At 44.7% G+C, this 20,835-nt stretch overlaps 1 protein-coding gene across 16 annotated transcripts in view; it reads right to left on the bottom strand.

Moving 5' to 3' along the window:
* Window positions 1-1,704: 1,704 nt before the first annotated feature.
* Window positions 1,705-20,835, bottom strand: part of KIAA1217 (KIAA1217 ortholog) — a 377,218-nt gene continuing 358,087 nt past the window's right edge. For 12 of the 16 annotated variants that reach the window (XM_087776760.1, XM_087776747.1, XM_087776756.1 and 9 more), the window contains 7 exons: window positions 20,278-20,458; window positions 14,415-14,569; window positions 13,644-13,790; window positions 9,707-9,826; window positions 4,601-6,292; window positions 4,022-4,144; window positions 1,705-3,279 (listed from right to left, as the gene is read on the bottom strand). In XM_087776760.1, the coding sequence (XP_087632886.1) occupies window positions 2,785-3,279; window positions 4,022-4,144; window positions 4,601-6,292; window positions 9,707-9,826; window positions 13,644-13,790; window positions 14,415-14,569; window positions 20,278-20,458 (2,913 nt within the window). In that variant the 3' untranslated portion in view covers window positions 1,705-2,784. Of the gene's footprint in view, window positions 3,280-3,805; window positions 4,145-4,600; window positions 6,293-9,706; window positions 9,827-13,643; window positions 13,791-14,414; window positions 14,570-20,277; window positions 20,459-20,835 lie in introns of those variants that run through there. The other 4 variants (XM_087776794.1, XM_087776842.1, XM_087776852.1 and 1 more) reach the window with 4 other exon arrangements.

The raw sequence follows: 20,835 nt of genomic DNA, 5'->3' as shown, positions 1-20,835 counted from the left end.
CAAGCGATTTATTTACAGACTTGCTGATTTTTCTGAATACCCTGCCCAGCGTTCAAAGGCATTCCTGGTGCTGAGCTACAGCCTGCGCGCAGCCCTGCCCCCCCCGCGTTCGTGAAAGCCTGACAGCTTCGTCGCTGCACAGGTAGGATGGGGAGGGAATAAACACCGCCTGACCCCCGCTGGTCCCGACTGCCTGTGCAGTGGGTTACAGCCTGTCTGAGACTGTGGCTGGTTTCCTGGTGGCTGCTGGGGGTGAGACGTGGAGGTGCACAAAAGATGGCGGGTGCTGGAAGACACGCACATCCCAGTGTAGCTGAGGCCACAGTGGGTGTTGCGTTCACTCCCTGATGGCCATTTCCACATTCACCACCACAAGCAGTAATTACCTAGGGAGTACAGCACTGCCTCACTGCCAGTGACTGCGCAGGGACCCTTGCTTATTTGTACCGTCAGGGTCTAAATTCAAACGGACAGGGAGAAGGTGCTGCTGTAGCTCTCGCCCGAATTGGCCGTGAGAAGCAGCAGCTGGAGCTGTGCCAGAGCCGCTGCCCTCGGGTGCGGGCTGCGGCGCTGCGGGGCAGAGGAGGGCCAGGGCCAAGGTCTGCTGCGGGGCACCCTGCCTGGCTGCACCATGGCTCGTGGGGGGCTGCTCTCACGGAGGACTGGGTATTAGCGAGTTACTGTTTATCAGTAAGTATTGGCTCCCTGGGGGACATCAGACCAACAGCTTAAGAACAAAGCCTGCTGTGTCCATCATTTATCTTGCACTTGTATTTTTTCCACTTGTATTTATTGCTGTGTACTGTAAAGGAGAAGCAGGGTGCCCAGCCTCCTGGTGCTCCCTGTATTTGCTCTCTGTTATGTGGGAACATGCACGAGCCCTACCTGGTAACAAGGTAAGGCGTTAAATCAGGCTTGCTCCCTTCGGAGCAAGGGAGTAACGTACTCAAGACTTGACGAGGCAGATGGCACCCTTGGAAAGCGCATGGCCCGGGGCGTGCGGTGGGACGGACCTTTTTTGAGAGGTTCTTCCCACCTGAATCAGCTGCTCCCAGAGCAGGCTGCGGAGCCACCGCCTTTCTGTACCAGCTGGAAGGGAACCGGCTTCGCTCCGGTGGTTCAGTGTGAGCACACTGAATTGCGCCTTACGCTTTGCCTTGGCTTTGGAGCCACCCGGCCGGTCCTGGGCTCGGCTCCCGGCCTGACGCTGAAGCTCCTGCGTTCTGCGTGAGCGCTGCCGGAACTAGCCTGTGGGTCGTGCTGGCGAGGTACGCGTTAACCTTTACATTCTTTAATTACTCCCACTGCAAGGGACGCACCATCTGAGGGCTCAGCCTTGAAATGACACTTTTCAGAACCCTCCTGTTTCACAAGGAGGAATAGAAAAATTACTTAAAGGTGGAAAAGATGATACCTCGTTCAATCGGTCACAGGTTGGGTGCTTTTGTATTTTTCTTGCTAGTTTTCTGACCTGGAGTTCCAGCAATTAGCTTTTGCCCAGGTAAATTTGAAAGACCCCATTTTGAAATTACTACTTACGTGTGGCTTTAATCCGAGGAAAATAAAGTCAGTTTTTCTCCTGGTGGTTTAATGCTCTCAGGCAAACAGCTTAACAGCTAATTGAGACTATTATAAAAGTTATTAGTGACAAAATACAAATATATAAGCATGCAGCCCTTTATTTTTGTAAAGATCTTTGCTTATCATAGTTCTGTATATTACATTATGGTGTTATACAAATAAATTTATTTACAAAACCATGAGCTATGCAAGCTTCTTGCTTTTTTTCCTATTTGACTGGTAGCCGTCTTTTTCAACCCTTCCCCATATGTATTTTTAAGCATGCATAAAAATTAACTTTGGTGTGGTAAAACTACTCTATGTGCCCAGCCACATACAGTATTTATTTATTTATATATATTTATAGATATGTACAAAAGTTTGCCAGTATACAGAACAGTACAGAAGTGTACATTTTAAAATCCACAATGCAATACATTAACGGGTTACCAGGTCTCAGTAAAATAAAACTGAAGGAAAAGGGTGGATTTAGCTAAGGAAAAAAAAAGTAATCAGCAACTACCTATATGTGTAAAACAATTTATTTGTTTTTCTTGGCTTGGCAAATTCTTAAATATAATCTGAATGGCAGTGCAATAGGTTGAGTTGCCTCATACACACTAAGAGCAGTCTTGTTCTGTTTCTTGTGTAGAGGTCTACTGTCCAGCATACTACTTTCAAATGTACATTACAATAGTATCAAAATGTTTTGGCAAAAAGATCTCGAAAGGAACCATGACATTTGTTGACAAAAATAGAAATCTGTAACAAAGCTAAATAACACCAAAATAAAAGAAAAATATTTTAGTTTCAGTTTTACAGTTGTGTATAATCACACTTTAGTATATCTCTGTTCACTTCTAGTCCCCATAATGAAAAATAGCTTTATACAAAACAACTTACTAAATTTCTGACCATACGTTTTCCCATGCTCCGTACACCGCTGTGCACACGCACTCAAGTTCACTCACACACCTTCACACTTTTTTGTAAGAGGCGCTGCCTAAAGGAAGAAAACGCTCTTTTATCATTACAACAGCAACGGTTTTACAAAAAAGCTTCACTCTAATCTAGTGTAGTAATTCAGTATTTAGCACGTGATTAGTATTAAGCCTCCAGCAATACAGCAAAATGGTTACATTCCCTGGTTAAAATATTGGCTGCGGATTCTTTGAAAATGAACAAAAAGCCTTGGTGAACTTGCAGGCGTGCTGTGCTTAGCCTTTAGGAGGGCTCCTTGGCCGTGGAGGGGGTGGACTTGCCGGCATTTCCGTTCTGTGCCTTGTAGCTGGTGAAGCTAGGTGTGTGGATTGTCCTGATGCTCTTCATACCTTGGTTCAGTGAAGGGGGAGAGGTAGAGGAGGGGGGGGAGGTAGAGGAGGAAGGAGGGGATGGCCGGCCGTTTTGAGTCTGTAGCGAGAACGAGGGATGGTGACCTTTCCCTGGGTAAGTGGGGCTCTGAAACTTGGAGGAGCCGTTAGAGACAGAGGGGATGAGGGAGGTAGAGTAAGTTATGCGACCTGTCTGAGGACCGAGAAGGTTAGAGGAAGGAATGGAGGTTTTAGCGGGTGGATTAAGAGGGTTAGAGCTGTCACCGCTAGAAGCAGGTGCTGAGCTGCTTTTCCCAGAAGTGGGAGAAAAGGCTGGGATCTTAGAAGCAGGTAGGGTAGGGGAAGTAGCCTTATAGTCCCCACCAGCTTTCTTAGCACTTCCATTAGCCTGCAAATAAAGACGGCAGGAGACAGTTTGTCAGAAAGCCAGTAACATGATAAACCAACAGGACCTGGGAAAATAGCCCTACAGAGAATAAGAATTAACAGTTCGAGGCCTGAGCTAAGTCTTGCAGCCATGGACTGGACCTGGTAGAAAACCCAAAGTGCCCCATGAAGAGTGCATAGAAGAGAGAGCGAGCCAACAGAGCTTTCGTGAGAAGGTGCGAGCTATGGGTTAGAGACCAGTCACTACATTGGCCATGCTTCTGGGTTATTAACGTGTGAATAGACATGTCCGGCTGGAGAGTTAATGTGCATCTACTGCCATCTATTACACCGACAGGTTAGTGTCCGAGGCTTCCTGTAAAGACTCTATGAACAGAAGCGTTCCCAGCTCTCCTAAGGAACCGCCACATTTACCAAAGGGAAAGTAAACAGGTAGTTGACATCTTAAAATTACAGCTGAATACCACAGTTTTAAAAAAAAAACAAACAAAACAACAAAACCAAAAAACCAAACCAACCGAACAAAAAAAAGCAGCAGGTGTTTTATTGCAGACATGCATGCACAAGCATGGTGAAAAGATCAGTAGATACTGTCATGCCCCCAGGATCCAGGATGTCCAGTTAGACCTCACTCGAAAGACAGGCATCCGTTATTTGGTATAATCTCAGTCAGTTACTGGAGTTTTTAAATAAACAAACAACATGAAATGTCCGTCCAAACACTGGGTTTAGGGTAAAACTACCTGTCTGTATTGGCGTGGATCCTGCAGCTTGTGCTGTTTGCCTGCTTTCTCCATGCTTCCTTGTCTAGTTTTTGAAGCCATGGGGACCGGCATCCGGCTTGTCTGGGAGGCAGCGCTGGAGCCCTGCGGAAACGAGTGGAGGGGCAGGGAGGGGAGACAAGGAGAAGGCGTGATCAGTACCAGTGCGCTTGAAGAGGGGACTGCACACCATGCGCCAAAAAAAAAAGCCACAGTACTACATGCAGGGAAAGTTCAGGAGCTTCACACCGCAGGTGTTAATTTCCAGAATCAAATGGAGAAAACTGCTCAGCTACTGATCAGCTTGGATTTCGTGTCAGTGACGCTCGTCATTTCACACAGCGGATTATTCGACCCAGCTCCCCTGCATTTGCCCATCACCAATCAGCAGCAAAGATTAAAAAAAAAAACCCCAATGGTCTATTAGCTGTTAGACACCTCATGGGGAGCCCAAACAAGCCACCTGAAAGGAAGCAAACAAATCACAAGACCTCTTGTTTAATGGTGATTATTGCAGGTTTTAGAAAGCAGCTGGAGGTTTGATTTCTCGGACTAAGGTACCTTACGTGAAGTGGCTGGGATTGACGGAGGGGGCTCTACGCCAGCAAGGCTCTCATCCAGCACTACAAGCTCTCGGGGTGGGGTCTCTGGTACTATCTGGGCAGAGAAGGGGACAGTGCTTCCCTCAGAGCTGTATGTGCTTTCAGGGATAGATTTTGGACTCATTTCACTGATGGTGTTTTCCAGCTGCTTTATAGTCTGCTCAAGGCTGTCTAGCGTTCGGTATGTACTCTGTCGAATTTCATCAGTCCTAGACAGGGACACTGCAGCCCCGGCGGGTCCCTCTTGCTTCCCAGAAGGACTTTTGTCACTGTCCTCGGGCTGAGACCTGGTGATTTCAAATCTCTTTGCTTCCTTGTGCTGCTTCAGGGTCCCATCTTCCTCCTCTTCTTCATAGACCACAACCTGCAAGGTCTTCTTCCCGGTCCTGGTTCCTGTCCGTATCGCCTGCGTCAGAGCAGCCAGCTGCTTTTTAGGGAATTTGAACTTAAATTTTTTCTTAGAATCCTGCCTGCTTCCAAACTGATCAGCAGAGTCCAAGTTTGCTTCTGTGTTTAGCCCATAGATCTGACGGTATTTGTTAAAATTCGTCTTTGTGCTTTCCTCCTCTGCAGGAGGTGTGGTTTCTGTAGGGTCAGAGGAAGACTGCACGTTAAATACGTACTGCTCGTTGAGACAGTGAGCTGCTGAATACTCTGCGATTGCTTTTCTGTCATTAACTACTGGTGGCTCTTCCTGCTGGCCCTCAGAGATTTCACGTGCTTCGTTTTCTTCCTCCTCCTCCTCTTCCTCTTCTATCTTTTCCTCTGTCATCATTTTCTCCAACTCCTCATCACATTCCTCAAAAATTGTAGAAAGCCGCTTATAAGCTGACCTAATATCCATCGGTTCATCAAAAATGATAATAACGGGTTTTTTGTCCAGGCACACCACTGGCTCTTCGCTGTCTGTGTTTTCTGGGATACCCTTCTCCGATGCCATGTCCTTCCTCGCATCAATGTTCACCGTTTGCACATCTCCACCTTTCCGGCTGACTATATCGTGAACTTCCCCGCTCGAGAGGACCTGGACAGCTGTTTTAGTAATCATGAAGGCGATGTTTTCTGTGGGTGGGTTGTCTTCACTTGGAGAGCTAGCCGGAGAGTCTGCCTCTTCAATGCTGTTCACACTGTTACTTCTGGACACTTTGGGTCTTAGCACAACCTGACTGTAGCTGACTGCAGAAGCTTCTTGCTCCTGCGAGGAAGGCTGAGGCCCTGCAGCCTCCTGCGTGTGCCTCATGAGAGGGGCAACGCTGCTGATGGGGATATGCTTGCCTGTGCTCTGCAAGGCTTCGCCCTGTGGCAGGCCCTGGCGAGCATCTCGTGAGAGTCCATAGTTTGGCTTTTGTTTTCCAGTTTCAACAGCTGGAAAATGGGATCCTAAAATATCTTGAGCCCCTCTTTGTTTGTCATCCTCTGGCAAACTGACACCAGACAGGTTTGTGCTCATATTCTGGAGGTTTTTCTTAGAATAGTCTCTACTGTCTACAAACAAACCCTTGCTAAATGTAGGACTGTCATTCATTGAAAAGCCAATTTTACTGTCAGCTGTGCTGGATGAATCAGAACCCAATTCTTCTTCAGTTTTCCCTTCCCTCTTCTCTTTAGGATGGTCACTATCTGTGGGAGATCCTGTTGTAGCCCCATACACCTAAGGGGGAAAGTCGGATTACTTAGTTATTCAGGGCTGTTACCTTTACAGGACTTTTTTTCCCCCAAATAAATCATCATATTCTCAGGGGAAGCGCAGACCTCGTGAACTCACCACTCTGTTTACTGCTGCAGAGGCATGTCTGAAGTTGCCATCTGATGCCTGTCTGTCTTCGGGGCAAAATTCCAAATTCTGGCAGAACAGTGCATGATGTTGCTGCTCTGTGCTATGCACGGGGCCGGCATGGGTTCTTACCTAGGGCTCCTGTCTTAACAAGGCCTCCAGAAGATGCAAATAGTTACCTTATTTCCAACACAGTGCTGCCTTGACCTGCTTACTTTCCAGTTAAAAAAATCCCTAGCTTGTATAAGATTGAAGTTGAAAAGATTCATGGTATCTGATTAAGTTCTGCTGGGACGCATCAAAGGGAGCCTGATGCAGAAGGGCTGACAGCAGGGCACTGCGGCTTGCTAGCTCACCTGAGTGCCAAATGTGAGAGCCTGGCTAGCCTTGAAAGGAATTAGTGCACTGGTAAAAGCCGATTTTCAAATTATGACATTTTGCTGCTTCTAATGTTGCTCACACCTGAGAAGCGCTGTTCCATCACAGTTAATATGGTCACAGTCTAGGCATTTCTAAATCCTTGCTGCAGCTTGGAAGTACTCCTTCAAAATTACCTGCAGCACCCGTGGAAGTGCCCAATGAAACATTGAGCTACATTCATTTATAGCAGCAACTCCGAACAGCACACAGAGAGGTCATCCACTAGCTCAATGCAAATTTAAGGGGATTTTTTTTCTTTATTTTCAAACGAGGTCCCCTGGAGATGCTGTTTTGTAATACCAGGCTTTTCTCGGGGGCTTGGTTTGTTAAGTGCTAGTGACAGCTTAGGATAAACACTAATTATCAGGGTGAGGGAATGACCTGAAGAGACACCATGCCTATGAACGAGCAAGAGAGAAATCTACAGTCAAAAGACGGCTCGCCAAGAAGGAAATTAATCTGGCCTCAAGTGCCTGAAGGCAGTGAGCCAAAAGCGTTACTGCTGACATTGCTTGAGACTAGACTGCCTCCTAACACACCAGAAGGACAGATTATGTTTATATGAGCATCAAGATGTGCAGAAGATCAGTCAGGAGAGTTGCTTTCCCAGCTGAGATGAATGAGTGACGGTACAGAAATCCACAGGTTGGCTAGTGCATGCACTCCCCACGCACACAGAGGTTCACAAAGTATAGTTTCTACATCTTGTGTGGTATTTTCTTATAGACTGTCTGGCGATTTTACACAGAAAAACTTTACACACAATCGAAACACAGGAGTGAGAAAGTCAGCGACAGACCAGAGTCACAGTTCATCTCTACAAAGGCTTATTAGCAGTAACGAGGCTGTGCAGCTGCTCCACAGATACCCGACATCCCTCATATTTCTAAATGAGGAGGAGCTACCATGCAGACCAGCCACAGCCAGCAAGGCATCAGTGGGCAGGCTGATGCTGTCTGCACTTCATGATGAGAGCTGGTATCAAAACAAAACGCCAGGGCTCACGGTCACCTCAGGCCCAGACTTGCTAAGTGGTAGGCACCCGCCAGTCCCATTACACAGCAGCGCTCACAGAATTAGGTCAGGCCCCGTAATGGCACTTGCTGCCTGTGGATACGCTGACTCAGTGACTGAGTTCCCATTTCTCTAGAGGGTTTTTAGCAAGTTCCACTTCTTGTTCCAAGCATCAGTGCAACATCTTACGGTGTCATTGTACAATATATCTCATTTTAGGAACTGCTGCCTTTCTACTAAAAGATAAAGCCACAACAAAATTAATTTCCTCTATGAGTTTATCATGACCATAAGGCTCCATATTTAAAGCCAATAAACACTCTGTCAAGTCAGATGACAAAACCAGCTCTCATTAACCTTAATTTCCTGGACTCTGTGTTATTCCAATAAATAGCAGTTTATGGAAATTACTTGGCAGCACCTTTCAAAGAAACATTTGTGCTACAGGATGTGCAGTGTCTTGAGTGGTGACCCAGGTTTTCGCGTAACAATATGATCTTCTCATTCTGACACTAGTAGTAATGAGGACAACTAGAGATACGTTCACACATTTTTTTCTCCATTTTTTCCTTTTACTCATACCCGTGGACTTGTACCCTCACCCAGCCAGGTGCTTGCAGCTTTAGACCAGAACTGCTGTTTGGGCAGCTCCAAGCAAAGTCCTTGTGTGCAATGCCCTGACCTGGCAGCAGTACCTTCGGGGGGACGTATGGATTTTGATGCTAGTAATATATCAGACACCACCATCTAGCTGTCACCTTGTGCTTTACAGCTGCAGTGCCCTGTGCAGGTGCAGCTCGCTGTGGTTAGGACAGCTGGGTTCTTCTCTGCCTTGGGGACCTGCCAAAGTAATTTTCTCTCTCCCTCCATCAGTTTCTGTTAAATGAAGTTGAAGTGCAATGTCTCCCATAAAACCATCGGAGAGCTACTCAGGATGCTACATCAGAGAAGGTATTACTGCTATTCCCAGTTTGCATACACACACAAAATGCATGACAAAGTTGCAATGCTGCGCTGGAGAGCTGTGTTTTCCTCCCCACCATTGCAAACTGGCATTTGGCTGACAAGCTGTCATGCCTGCACAACTCCCTAAACCCAGCACCGATTCACTTCATTATTCTTAAACTTAAAAAAGAGGTCTGCAAAGGCAGAAATAGTTGTCCTTTTCTTCATCCTGCACATTGGCTGCCCACTAAGACCAATCAACTCAAATGGCAACCCCAGTCCAGACACAGCTGTGAAATTCACCCCAACTTGGCTACGGCCCCAGACACGTGGCACCTCTTCTAAGTCCCACCACTGAAGAGTGAATCTTGGGCATTAACTTTTAGAATAAGGGCAAATTCGGCCCATCCACCTTGACTCTATCTTCCAATAAACTGAATGGGATTTCTGAATATCTAATAACTATTTCTGGGACCAATAAATGAAGCAAAATAAAGCAGAAATTCTCTAAAGTGGCTCTTGAGACTGAGAGGAACCACTATTTCTCGTCAAGACAAGTACAAAGCTTAGGAGAAATGCTTTACCATCCATTGCCAGAACAGCACTGGAAGGACGTTCTGAGGAGTATGAGAATCTCTCTGGTGGAAACTGATGGATTCTCTTTTAATTTTGATTTCACAGAATCATAAAACTTCATGCAACCCTTGTATAATTGCTGATGAGACACATAATGTAGATTGATATAATGTTCCATATGAGCGTTTCTGAGCCATACTGAGATAAAAGGAAGGAAACCACTGGGCAGTGGTGGGTGGGGGTTAGAGAGAACAGGACACAAGATATAAGATCAGTTTTGAAGGAAAGAAGGTTATGCCAAGACCGGGTGGCATGTTTACAAACGCCACTTGTTACCTTCTTTTCCTTGTGATGCATTAAAGTCCCAGGCCTTATGTCTTTAACATGTGTATCATTTCTGGACTGTTCAGCATGACTGTTTGAGTTTACATCCATAAAAGAGCACTTCTGGAAAGCCTAGGAAATAAATACTGCAGGTTATCAGGAGACCAAGTAGCTTTTATACAGAAATGTCTGGAGATGACCAACTACAAAGAGAGCATTTGTTTTTAACATTCACAGCTCAACAATATTATTTACAAGCTCACGAGATTATGGAGGTTTTAGACTATCAGACTAAGAGAAATAGGGCATACCCTCCAATCTGCCAAGACTGCAGACTAACTCATCACGCTGACCTCAATGTCCCCTGCAAGGAGACAAGCTTCATTTCTGTTTTTACAGATGGGGAGATGAAGGCGCACAGAGGTGCTGCAAACTACTCAAACTTAAGCAGGAAGCCCGTGACAAACTTCGGGCTTGTGACAGTACCTACTTCCTAGTGTCTGATATCTCCTCAAAATCCCATCAGACATATTTTGGCCTCAACCACACATCACTTAATAACTAAACCTAAGGTTTTATGTGTTAAACGAATCCCAAAGCTCAGCTCTCTTCACTCCATTTACTGTCCCCAAACAATTCTCCTGTGCTTCCTTTATGCTTTCTCACCACCATTCCTAGTGCGTATTAGCAGGGGTTTGCTGGACAGGACGTGCAGAGCAGAAACACAGATTTTCTTCCCCAGATGTTCTCATCTGGAAGCTATCTATATGTTGCCTGCAGAAATGTGAGGAAGAGGTGGGAGCAGCAGGCCTTACACATTCAATAAATGAAAGAAGGTGGCATCTAATGCCTCTTCCCCACCCCTTGCTGTCCACGCAGCTCCCAGATTTGCCTGTCTGAAGGCACATCATGCAAGAGCTGCATCACTTTTCCCCACATAAATTGTTATTAAAACTTGGAGACACTAATGCTCCTGACGGTGACAGTCCACTTCAGGTTCCTCCTGGTCTGGAAACACCCCAGTGTACGGGCTTGTGAACCATGGGCCTCCCACCATGTGTACCCCAGGGCATGGCCTGGACTTTTCAGCCCTCTGTCTTGCTATCCTCTTTCCATTTCCTTTGGGTTTCTCTATCCAGCTGGCTTCTAGATCCAGAGGAGCAGAACCATCATTGCGACCACTGCACAGTGCTGGCTCCAAGTGTGCATCACTGGGATTTCTGCAGGCCTCTAATGGCACAGTCTGCCATTGGTTAGATGTACAGGCAGGACATCTCTGTTGGCCAGGGGAATGAGGGAGGAGTGCTTACAGGAGTCAAACGCACCGTGACACGCAAGAAGATTGTATTCATATACCACGTATTAGGGAAATTATTTAATTCCTGGCAACTCTCATGAAATTAATAGCCCTGATTACAGATCAGAATCAGGCCTGTTCTTTAAATATTGTACTCCTCATATATATTGCATGTTAACGCAAAATGAGAAAAGGAACAATAATGAAAAAATCCAGTGCAAAAATCAGCGTGTAGCATTTCTTCCTGTTTTCCATTACATCCTATTTGTATGTGTTTATAGACCAGAGTACCTAAGACAACATGGAACTATTAGAACAAGTAGCCTTGCTCCTCCTGTACAGGGTATGGACTTTCCCCAGCTTACCCATTTGTGAGACCAGAGATGTGTTTTTGAGTTCGGCATACCAGCTACAAAGGCATCCTCAAAGTCCTTCAGACTTTAAGTGATGAAGAATCCACTATTTCCCTTGGTATTTTTGTTTATTTATCACTTTTGCTCTGAAATATCTGTAACAGTGACCAAATACATTTTGTGCTACAGCAGCTGATTAGCATGCCTTTTTCTGCTGGATTAAAAAGGTACTTCCCATGAAGGTACCTCCACATTGTACTCAAGTCTCTTCTGAACCTTCATATCCTTAACAGCCTTTTCAAATAGGGGACGCATGGACACTTAGTCATGGATGCAGCAGCCCAGTGCTGATCTCACTGATCCTGTGCACAGAGACAAAAACACTCCCTGTTCTCACATCTATACCCGAAGCAGACACTAACTTTGTGGCAACAGCACTGACCTGGCACCTCCTGTCAACTTGTTACTGCAACTCCTCTTCCTTTCCAAGACATGCAGTTGTGGTCTTGCCTGTATTTGTTGTTCTGCATGTGGACTTTATATTTCAGTAAATGTATTATGACCATTAAGTGATTGCTATCATCTCCCTGCTCTCACGCTTCACTAGTTTTAATTAAGCTGATTTAAACAGCAAGGATTTTAAATGTATTTCCAGGCCATTGATGAAAATACAGAGTGGCACTGGGCCTGTAGCTGGTCGCTGTGGGACCTTACTATAAACACCTGCATCAAAGTTAACACTTTCAGACCCATACAGCTCTCAATCGTCCTAAGATTTTTTTTTTTTTTGGGGGGGGGGTATACTCCATGGTGCCAAATTTTTATCAGAATGTTGTATGATGTTTGATCAAATGACTTACAAAAATGTTTATAGGTATACAATTCAGTTTAAGCAGTCAAACCTGCTACCTGATCAAAGAGTGTCGTTTGCTTTGGCAGATCTGTGTTCCATTATGTTGTGTTTACTAGGATAACTGTTTGTCGGTCCTTTAAGTCTTCACTGATTGAATCCCGTACCTGATTTTCCATTGTTCTGCCTACGACTGATATCACACTAATGAGTCTGTAGCTCCTGCATCAAGCAGTTTGCCCTTTCTAAAACATGGTACCCTGTCAACCTTCTAAAATGTAACTGGTATTTTGGTATTTGTTTAAAATGAGCGTTGCTTGTCCCCAAAACTAGCACTCAAACACTCATTCCTTGTTGAGCTACCATGTCTATTTGTCCTCCTTAGTTCCCCTCAGGCCCCCTTTCCAGACCTTAACCTCCATTTCATTGTCACCAGTTGCAAGGCAGCTGGGTTGCTTTCCTGGAGACACGAGACAATGTGACAGTTTCACTGTCCTCAGCTCTCCTGTCACACTAGCCATTAGCACACAAACAGGGGACAAGGGTAAACTGCTGCAGGTAAACCTGCAAACCAGCTGTTTGAAGCGCTGATGGGTGAGAGTTGAGCAGGGTGCACCCATCACATGTAACAGTTGCTGCTTGATAGCCACGTCTCCTGTGCTGCAAACACTCCCTGGGCAGCACCAAACCCACCTTTCAGCAGGTGGACAGCAGGATCATCTCATGTCATGACAAGTTCTCTGAAACACCCCAACAACAGAAGTTATAGCCAGTTAAGCTGATCCACATCTCCTTTCCTCAGGTGGGCATGGAAGAGGACAGAGGGTGCCCCTGGGAAGCTGGAGCTTGCTGATGGTAGCTGGAGTAGTTGGCTTTTACTGCAGCACCGCCATCACTGAACTAAACCAGCCTATGTGCTATGAAGCGAAGGACCAGCAAGAGAGCACTACTCCTATGCCACTGGTAGAGTAATGTACCAGTTACACAACAGGGAACAGCAAATGTTTCAATGTTCAAACACTCCAGCAAACACTGGACCATGGCACAGAACAAGTGAGCACAACCCGCCAGGAGCAGACCCCGTATTCTCTGTTCCCACCAATGTTAACACAAATGATGGGCTCTCAGCACCTTGCTGGTCTGGTACTAAGTGAGAAATGCAAGGCCACGGACAACCACACCTCATGCACACCAGTATTTTCCTTGTCCCATCTACGTGTGTAAGATTCTCCAGTGGAAACCCCTGCATTCTTGACCACTCTCTCAGCTCCAGACCTCTTGAACAAAATTTGGGTGGTGTTTACAAAACGTGTACCACTCATGCAATAAAGTGGGACCGGGTGAGACTGGCAGACCTACTTTCCTTCATGTTCTGAGCTATAAATTGTGCCAAAGCCCTAGAAGTGATGTTGGGCACACGTGTCTTCATGTGAAACCCAAAGGGCATACCTGTAATTCTGCCATTATTTTATCTCCTTCTTCTTCCTCTTCATCTTTTGCAGCTGATGCTACAGCATGCCCGGTGCTCCGAGACAATGCCTGATCCTCTTTAGGGGCTTTGGATTGTGCTATTTGCCCAGCATCTTCACTGCATTCCTACAAGGAGATGAGAAAGCACAGACAGACAACATAGTTGAGCCCTCCTGATGCAAAGCGAACACAGAAAATTCAACACTACTGCAGTTCCCCTGTTGCAAGGTCCCTCTTCCTTTTTAAGGAGACTGCTACTTCTTCAATTCAAAAGCAACCAGTATTGCTGATATGATAGCATCTTCACAGATCAAAAAGCTTCCTAACTTGGACTTCCCTCCACTTCCTTCAGGGAACAGAACAGATGGGGAAAGAAAGCCCAAAGAAACTAATTTGCAACATTTCTGTAAAAACGTTCTCAAATCTGAGCTGATCTTCCCCATCTGTGTAAGGCGTGGGGTTTTTTATTTTTAATCTTCTTACCACTCGAAATGAAAGCAGTCTGTGACTTGCCTTCTACATTGCTAGGAGATAAAAGCAGCAAGACTCCTGTAAACAGAACTGAACAAACCGTACTTGTTCATTTGGCCTAACAGTAGTGTTTCCTGGTAAGCAGTTTCAGTAGCTCTCCAGGACGTAGCTCTGTCTCAACTTATTTTGTGGTTTATAGACACAGCCCAAGCCTGGGAATGTTTTTCTGTGCCAGCCACTCATCAACAGTCTGATTGCCTAGAGTCTGAATCATCAAACCTTGACAGCAGCAGCCTCTTTTCTGGCTGCATAGATGACATCGCCTGATCTCGTTGTGGTTAGTCCTGAACCTGGCAGGTAACTGCGCCGCGGAGGTGGAGGAGGTGGAGACTTGGTCAGTTTGTCATTATCCAGTTCTCCATCAGGAACTTCTTCTGCAAGTAAACAGAGCAGCAAAAAGTGGGCATAGGTGAAGGAGGGGAAAAAAGTATTTGCATCCCTGCCTCAACTGGAAAGGAAAAAAATGTCTTAAGAAGTCGTGCAGCTGAATACATATGAATAGAAACACATTTGGGATTCAAGTGGAAACACCTTGAACAAAAGCAGACAGTGCTGCACTTGCCCAGAGAAACCATGCCACTTCACCCAGAAATTTTCAGCAAAACTCTTGTCCCCCACGTCACTGTGGCTGGGTTTCAGCCCTTGGTGTACAAGTGTGACAGCACAGCACACTTCTGCAAATCAATCGCTTGTAAAGAAGTATGTGAGGTGGAGGTTCACCTGGGTACCTGGTTACAGATAGTGCCCCTGTAGCCTCCTTTGAAAGTGTGGCCACTGATGTGGCTACTAGCAAGACACCAAACCTGGAGGCTTCTTATCATTCTCAGCAATTCTGAAGCAACCAGCACGCATTTCTGTTCTGCCTGGGAGGTGCTGCCAGCAAGGTGCTAGGAGAGGAGTTGAAGAGTTTTGTCCATCTTATAGTTGGACAAAACTAGGTAAGTTCAGACAAAAGCGGAAAGGGAAAATATAAACACTGCTCTCGCTCCTGAGCAGGGCAGGGGAGCACCAAGGGCAACTGCACTTGCTTCTCTTCTAAGACAGCATTTGTTTTCACTTTACTTACTACTGACTATTCCAGGAATGCACAAGTTTGCCTTTGAATTATCATGTGAGAACCCTATATGTGTAATTTGCTAGCCCACGAAGATTCAAATACCAAATCCCATAGCTGAGCAGAGCCAGCCCTTGCTTTCCAAGGAGAGTCTTCCAAGCGAAGACCAGTTTCTCAAACTGGTATTTCCCTACCATGATGCTTCCCCACCGCGCTGCCACTTCCTCTTCCCCACTGTCACTGGATGGCATTTTTTCCAGAAGCAGCGTTACGTTGCTCGTGACCTGTCCCTATGTGTTTCTGGTCACAGGTTAAGCATCATACATGGCAACAGCCAGCATGTTCACACTGCTGTTTACAACGTTTATTTTCAAGACCGAGAGAATGACCCTTCTGCAGCTACTCAGTGTTATATAAACAGCTGGAATAAATATAACCTAGAAAGATAAAACCTCCTGCTTTTGGGATTACCCAGCTGTTTAGGGCTAAGAATTCCCTCTGGGCACATAACTGCATAACCACCCGCTGCCGGGGCTGTGTCAGGCTCCTTCCACATGCCGGCTGGCCCCTGGGGCTGGACGGAGCCCTTGTCTGACCCACCCTCATCTTTGTTCCCTTCTTACCTCAAATGTTCTTTGAAACTGCTTAAGCTTAAAGAAATGCTCTGTTGTATTATCTCCCTCCTTATCTGGCACTCACTCACAGGACTGCAACAAGAGTGAATTTCCAGATGTACTTTACATTAGACCACTTCTTTGGTCAATACGCACCAGTAAGTTTTTTGTGACATCAGATGTACTGCTGCTGTAAAATCGGAGTAATTCTCTAAGATGGTGTTTAGCAGACTATGATGTGGGGAGTGTGAAAACCCCTAGTCCTTTTAACGGGCTCAACCCATTACCCTCCAACTGGTAGCGGCTCTGACTGGCGCTATTCTCACACTTAATAAGAGCAAGGCTGGATGGGAGACAGGGAAGGCACAAAGACAGAATGATTCCTACCAACCATCTCTTTCACATCTGTGAGACATTCATTCATCTCCGTCTTCAAAATGGGAAATAAAAAGGAGAAACACAGGCAAGAGAAATTGCCAGTGAGCGGCAAGTGCGCACGCTGTCGAAGGCTAATCCCCTCACCTCCCTTAACTGGGGTCGTTACGGAGAGGTTGTGATGGGGTTTGCTCACAGTCAATGCAACAACACCGGGCAAGACATAAAACTTCAAAGATGGATTTCTATTTTCTTTACTAAACAATTTTATTTCCCCAATCTAAATGGGAAGGAAAAAAAACTTCAGAGGAAAAAAACTGAGGAAAAGACCTTAATTCTAATACTTGTTTTTTCTTATGGCTGAGTTCTTCTAGCATATTGACAGAGAGAGGAGTAAATGGACAAGTACAATTCACTCAGTCAGAGACTAACCATGATCAAAGCCGCTACTTTATGGAACCTTCTTTGGTGCCAAAGGGCTCAGCGCTTCTGTGACCAAAATGGGAGTTGTTCATCGCCAGCCATTTCACTGAACTGAAGCATTCTTCAACAGGCACAGCCAGACTGGAATTAATTTCCCCCACCATATAAATTTCTACTTGTACCAAAAAAATCCAACATGTCTTAAAACGATCTCAAAATAATAATGCCTGCCTTGAGGCAGTCTTTGTAGTCAAATAAGCAAACTGTCTTTAATGGAAGCTGCTGATCACTCAGCACTTGCAAAAATCAGGGCATTCTTGCATATGAAGGCACAAAGAGAGATGAAGGAGCCCAATTTCTAATGTACCTGTTAGAGACATTCCCCATAGTTTTCACTGAACAATCTTGATAACAAAGCTGAGTTAGAGTCAAGACATTAAAGAAGTATTTAGAGTCATCTGCAAAATTCTGTAAAGTGTGTAATTTTACTTTGTTTTGTGCTTTGCAGGGGAAAAAGAGTTTCTTAATTGGGTTCTGTGTGGAGAATGGCTGAGAAAACATATTTGGCAACATGATCTATATCTGGCTTCTGCAGCAAAGCCAACAGAGGACTCTGCTAATTTATGGCCAAAGTGTCTTATGCCCTACATCAGTAGGTAGGTGGTCTCTTTCCTTATGTTGCTCAGTTATCTAGTCTACAGCAGACAGATATTGAATTTTTCATCTTGAATCATAGACGAGTTGGGTGGCATGTGAGATATTTAATCAGATATTAAGGAAATGTTTTGCTGTTCCCTTATTTATGTTACTATTACAGGTTTCATTATGCACAACAGAAGGCAAATGTCTTAATTTCATCAAATTTCTCCTTAAATCTGCTGGCTACACACTGTGCGAAATTGTATTCTAGAAGTGGATTAGTTAACTATGCAAGTTACAAAACTTCTGTTATTGTGTTCTGCACTTTTTAAGATGTCACAGCTCACTGCACCCATATGGTATTTGTTTTCACTGACGTTTTCTATTTATGCCGCACATTACACAAGATAATTGTGTTGATAGCCAGTAACCTCACTGAATGGTGCCAGAATTCTAAAACTATTTTATGAGGTTCAACAGAATTTATTTTAAACATGTATGCTGTGAGACATCTAAGGAGCCACAACTTGTCAGTGCTAAAGGTGAGCCCAGAACAAAATGCTGGATCTGAAAATGCTCTTCCCAAATTCTATATTAATTTCTGTACGCAAGCCCCAGGGCATTGTTTTGCAGCATTTTACAGCCTTGGCATGCCAACACCTTGAGTGCAGCATGCAGCTCTGGTCTCCACAGCTCCAGGACACAGTAGAGTTAAAGAAGGGCAACTGAACCAAGTCTGGGGAGGGAGCAGCTGGCCTAGATGGAGAGACCAGAAAGGCTGCAAGTTTGCAGTTTGGAGCCCACGGGGCAGGCTGAGACCTCCAGGATATGATCAAAGTTTATCCACTGCCTTCATGATCTTATAGAGGGAATGCAGAGCTATTGTTTGCCAAATTGCAGAATATTACAACTATGGGGAACTCAGTGAAGCTGGTATGAGATCATTTTAGAACAGGTGAAGGAAAGCTCCTTCACAGGATGGGGAGTGAGCTCCTGGAGCTTGCTGCCACAGCAGTAGGGAGGCAAATGGTATAAGTAGGTATAGAGGAATTACTGGATAAAAGATCCACAATGAATATGAAAAAGAGGAGGCTGGGGCGTTCCCTCTAATATAAATTGGAGGTGCTGGGGGAGTGCTAGCAGACTGTAGAAGGTGGCTAGGTTCTGTGCTGCCCACAGACAGTATCTCCCATTGCTTCTGTCAGAAAGACAAACTGCTGAGCCGGATGGACTGTTGCTTAAGTAGCTGGGTAAGAATTTCACAGCTGACTCATGTTTGGCTAATGAGGTAAATCCAAGGTTTGGCTGAGGCATCTTTGTTCCTTGAACTGTGAAGAAATTCAGACATGGATTTGTATGTTAAATTGTGAAAGAACTAGCCCTGGAAGGACAGCCCATCATGCTGCTACCGCAAAGTAGTTCTACCTATATAATTCTTGATCAATGCTAGTCTTGAGCCATTCTCTCCAATGATGGGGATCTTACATCCTCCTCATTGCCTCATACAGCCTTCCTCAGTGCTTCACTTTCCTTATCATTATGAGTTTTTTCCCTAATACCTAACCTGGATCTTCCTGGTTGCAATTGCCAACTTCGACTGCTGCTCTACCCACACAAAGCAAGTTGGTCTTTTCTTTTTTAAGCAGATTTTTATGTATTCAGAGATTGCTTTGTCCTTCCTCAGCTTTTGCTTCCTCATGCTAAACAAAACCAATTCTTTCTTTTTTGTTCCCCAGAGATGTTTTTTTAGAGCTCTGGTCCTTATCATTGCTGTGCTTTTGACTCCCTCCTATTTGTTCAGTCTTCCCTGAAGTCTAAAACATTGGGTTTGGGAATTTCTGTGTAAGAGCTCACCACTGCTGAGCAGATTCATGTGTCTTGTAGATATTCCTGTTAATCTCATTATGATTTTTGCCTTTTTTTTGCTACAGGGTCACAGTCTGACTCACATTCAACTTGTACCTCGCTATATCTATATCATAGCTGTGGACAGCCAGAATGCTTACTGTGAAAGTAATTCTCATTCACTGTGAAAGTAATTCTCATTCATTCCTACATATCTGTTCACTTCCCCAAGACAACCTAGTTATGTAGCATCACAGGTCATTTTCAGACCTCTGAGGGACTCATCCAAAACACTGGTTGTATTTATAGTTTAAGATTACGAAGTTTGCAAAGATCATTAAGGTCAAATAGTCTGACTTTCCACTTAATGTAGGTTCAAGGATGTCTTTAAGCAGATCATGCACAGAGCCTGTGCCTGAGCAGCCTTTCAGAAAGAAACTTAGAATTGCTTAAAGATTTGAACTGGCAGAGAATCCCGTATGTTCATAATTAAACTTCAGTGATCAGTTTCTCTAAATGTTAAAATCTGACAGTTAATATTTAACGTGGCCTTTTCTAGCTTCAGCTTCCAATTGCTGGAACTTGTCGGAACATGTTCTGCAAAGTTAAAAGGCCTCCTTACCCTCAGAAACCTCAGGCATGTCTTCATCTTCTTTTGATAACAAATATGTCTACAAAAAAGAGCTTTTTAGGTTTCTGATGGTAAGATCATTTGTGCTCAAACTCTTTGTGGTTCTTTCCAGAGTTCTCTGTAATGCTAAACTCTCAAGTGCAAAACTGAACACAGTGTACAAGATATAGATATAGTATAGCATACAGATACTCTCATCTCTGTCAAAAGCAAGGTGTACTATTAATCTCCTACTCATAAGGAGTCTTTATCTCCAGAGGACAAACTCACTCTCTCAGTTGCACTACAGGGAAATTTGTGTTCAGCTTGTTACCCACACTGGCATCTGTAAAATCACTGCATCCTGTCCACAGGACCCGCATTATTCCTCAAGGACATACTCACAGGTATGATCAAGAACAGAGAAATCTGTAAACAGAAACCATTCTAGAAAGTAGGAAAAATAACGCCTCTTTTCCAAACATGCAATTCTTTAGCATCATATACTCTAGCAAACCTTACCTGAGACTTCTAGCTTTTCCACTGCATCCCCTTTAGGCAGGGCTGCTGGCTGGGGAGGCATCTCCAGGTTAGGAATTGACTTCATTATATTGGCCTGGGCCTCTTCCAAGAGCTTTTCAAATTCCTTGCCATTATAGTGATCAAGGTTTTGTCTTTTCTCTTCCCACTTCTTTTCAGCTTTCTAGACAAAAACAGTAAAGCACCTATTTATTTCTCTGATTTCTGTTATGAACACTTACTTTTTAAAAAAAATCCATGTGTAAACATTATAGGTCAATATGGATAGATTCTTTCAGTTCTAGTCAGCAACTAGAGGAAATACATTAACACTGATTAATTGTACACTGGTTCTGACTTCCATTGTGCTATGTGCACAAACACACGACAGACTGACAGTGGCCACTGTTCACTAAAGGAACAAAGGCAAAATTCAAATCTGGGTCACTGCCTTACTATATCACACTGGTGATTAAAGTGCATGTCTATAACAAGACATGAGCGTTCACTTGTGGGTTCTCTCAATATCTCTGTGTGAAACCACTGGAACTTCACACTTTT

This window comes from Nipponia nippon, unplaced genomic scaffold (genome assembly GCF_047370975.1).
Source record: "Nipponia nippon isolate SJK-2023a ecotype South Korea unplaced genomic scaffold, ASM4737097v1 scaffold_1, whole genome shotgun sequence".
Classification (NCBI taxonomy): domain Eukaryota; kingdom Metazoa; phylum Chordata; class Aves; order Pelecaniformes; family Threskiornithidae; genus Nipponia; species Nipponia nippon.
This window is presented reverse-complemented; position numbering and strand designations above follow the sequence as displayed.